This window comes from Octopus bimaculoides, chromosome 2, assembly GCF_001194135.2.
Source record: "Octopus bimaculoides isolate UCB-OBI-ISO-001 chromosome 2, ASM119413v2, whole genome shotgun sequence".
Classification (NCBI taxonomy): Eukaryota; Metazoa; Mollusca; class Cephalopoda; order Octopoda; family Octopodidae; genus Octopus; species Octopus bimaculoides.
The window spans coordinates 169,392,005-169,393,613 of NC_068982.1; the positions used below are offsets into that span (position 1 = coordinate 169,392,005).

Genomic DNA, 1,609 nt, shown 5'->3' on the forward strand with positions numbered 1-1,609 from the left:
GTGTGTGTGTGTGTGTGTGTGAGAAAGTGAGACAGAGTAAGAGAATAAAAGAAAAAAAAAAAGCGTGTGAGAACCAGTGCAACACAAGGTACATAACTCTGTTGGGCCTGTCTCATGTTCAAAAATGGAAGGAGTCTTAAGTTTCTACTGATAAAAAAAAAAGCATCATTCTTACAAAGTGACAGACGTGTTACTGACTCAATATATGGGAGTCAATAAAAGTTTTTGGCAGGGGTTAAACTTCCATCTTCAGATCAAAGGAACTTAATTGGAAAAATAAGGTACATACTTGAATTTTTTCACTACTGCTAGAATTGGCAAGAGAAGCTTGGAGTTCTCACTGAAAATTGGTAGGAACAAGCAACCATCTTTTCATGGATTTGCCATGTAATCTCTCCATTGGTTCTGTCTGAGCTATGGGGAAGTCATCTAGCAAAAACGGTCATTGCAGTTTGGATATGATGTCGAACTGGAAGTACCATACTTTACACCTAAGTAACTGGCTTTTGTCAACAGCCCTGAACCAGATGTTGGGTCATGGTACCTTTAACTTTGCATTTGTCCCCTCAAATTATTGTTATAATTCTTCTTAACCCATTACCTCCCATAATTCTATTAACTGGAATTTTTTATGAAACTTTGATTTCTAGCATAAAACAGCCTTAGAAACACGTTGGAATGATCAAAATAACATTTTAAATAGAAATAAGCGAGATATTGGGTGAAAAATTAGCAAACTTCATTTGAATATCAGAGAAATATACCTAGTAGATATAGCAAAAAGGTTAGATATGTGTAAATATTGACAGATAATTACGAAATTTGTAATTTTTAAGTGATCTCATATGAGATCACTGATAGGTAATGGATTAAGGTACTGAATTCAAGATTGTTGTAGTTTGCTTGAAACATTGTAGTGCAGAAGCACAAAAAGAAAAGGAAAATAAAGAAAGCTTCAAACAATGTAGAAAGTTTTACAAAACACTTTATATTTCAGGTGCAAAGTTTATCTTCAGAAGGAAGCAGTCCAAGAAACGACTAGTTACATCATTACCATGCTGGACGAAATGCTTAGTGGCAGTTCTTCCAAATCTTTACATTCTGAGTTCAAATGCCACAGAGGCCAACTTTCTCTTTCATTTTTTCAGAGTTGATAAAATGCATATCAGTTAAACATCAGGGCTGATGTAATCGACTTACCAACTAACCCTCAAATTGCTGGCCTTGTGCCAAAATTAGTAAGTATATTATTAATGTCACTGAAGGTGCTGAATTTATAATAACCTCATTATTACTCCTTCCCACATAAATTTACAGTTGGAATGATTTGAAAATTATTTTCTCTAATTCAAGGTCAGAAAAGAAAAAAATAAACAAAAATAAAAATCAGAAAAGAACTAAAAAAGAGTTGAGTGACAGAAAAGGTTGGGTTCAACTTACCCCCCATAGAGTGTCCGATCCAGATAATGGGTCGCTCACCAATTCCAGCTTTGCGCAACTTTTGAAGAATTATCTTGGCTCGAACGAATAATGACCGCCTGGAAATCAACAAAAATAAATCATCATCATCATCGTTTAACATCCGCTTTCCATGCTAGCATGGGTTGGA

The 1,609-nt window shown here is 34.9% G+C and overlaps 1 protein-coding gene across 4 annotated transcripts in view; it reads right to left on the reverse strand.

Moving 5' to 3' along the window:
- Positions 1-1,339: 1,339 nt before the first annotated feature.
- LOC106876845 (protein SERAC1) overlaps positions 1,340-1,609 on the reverse strand; it is a 29,899-nt gene continuing 29,629 nt past the window's right edge. For all 4 annotated transcript variants that reach the window (XM_052965726.1, XM_052965724.1, XM_052965725.1 and 1 more), the window contains exon 14: positions 1,340-1,538. In XM_052965726.1, the coding sequence (XP_052821686.1) occupies positions 1,355-1,538 (184 nt within the window). In that variant the 3' untranslated portion in view covers positions 1,340-1,354. The remainder of the gene's footprint in view (positions 1,539-1,609) is intronic.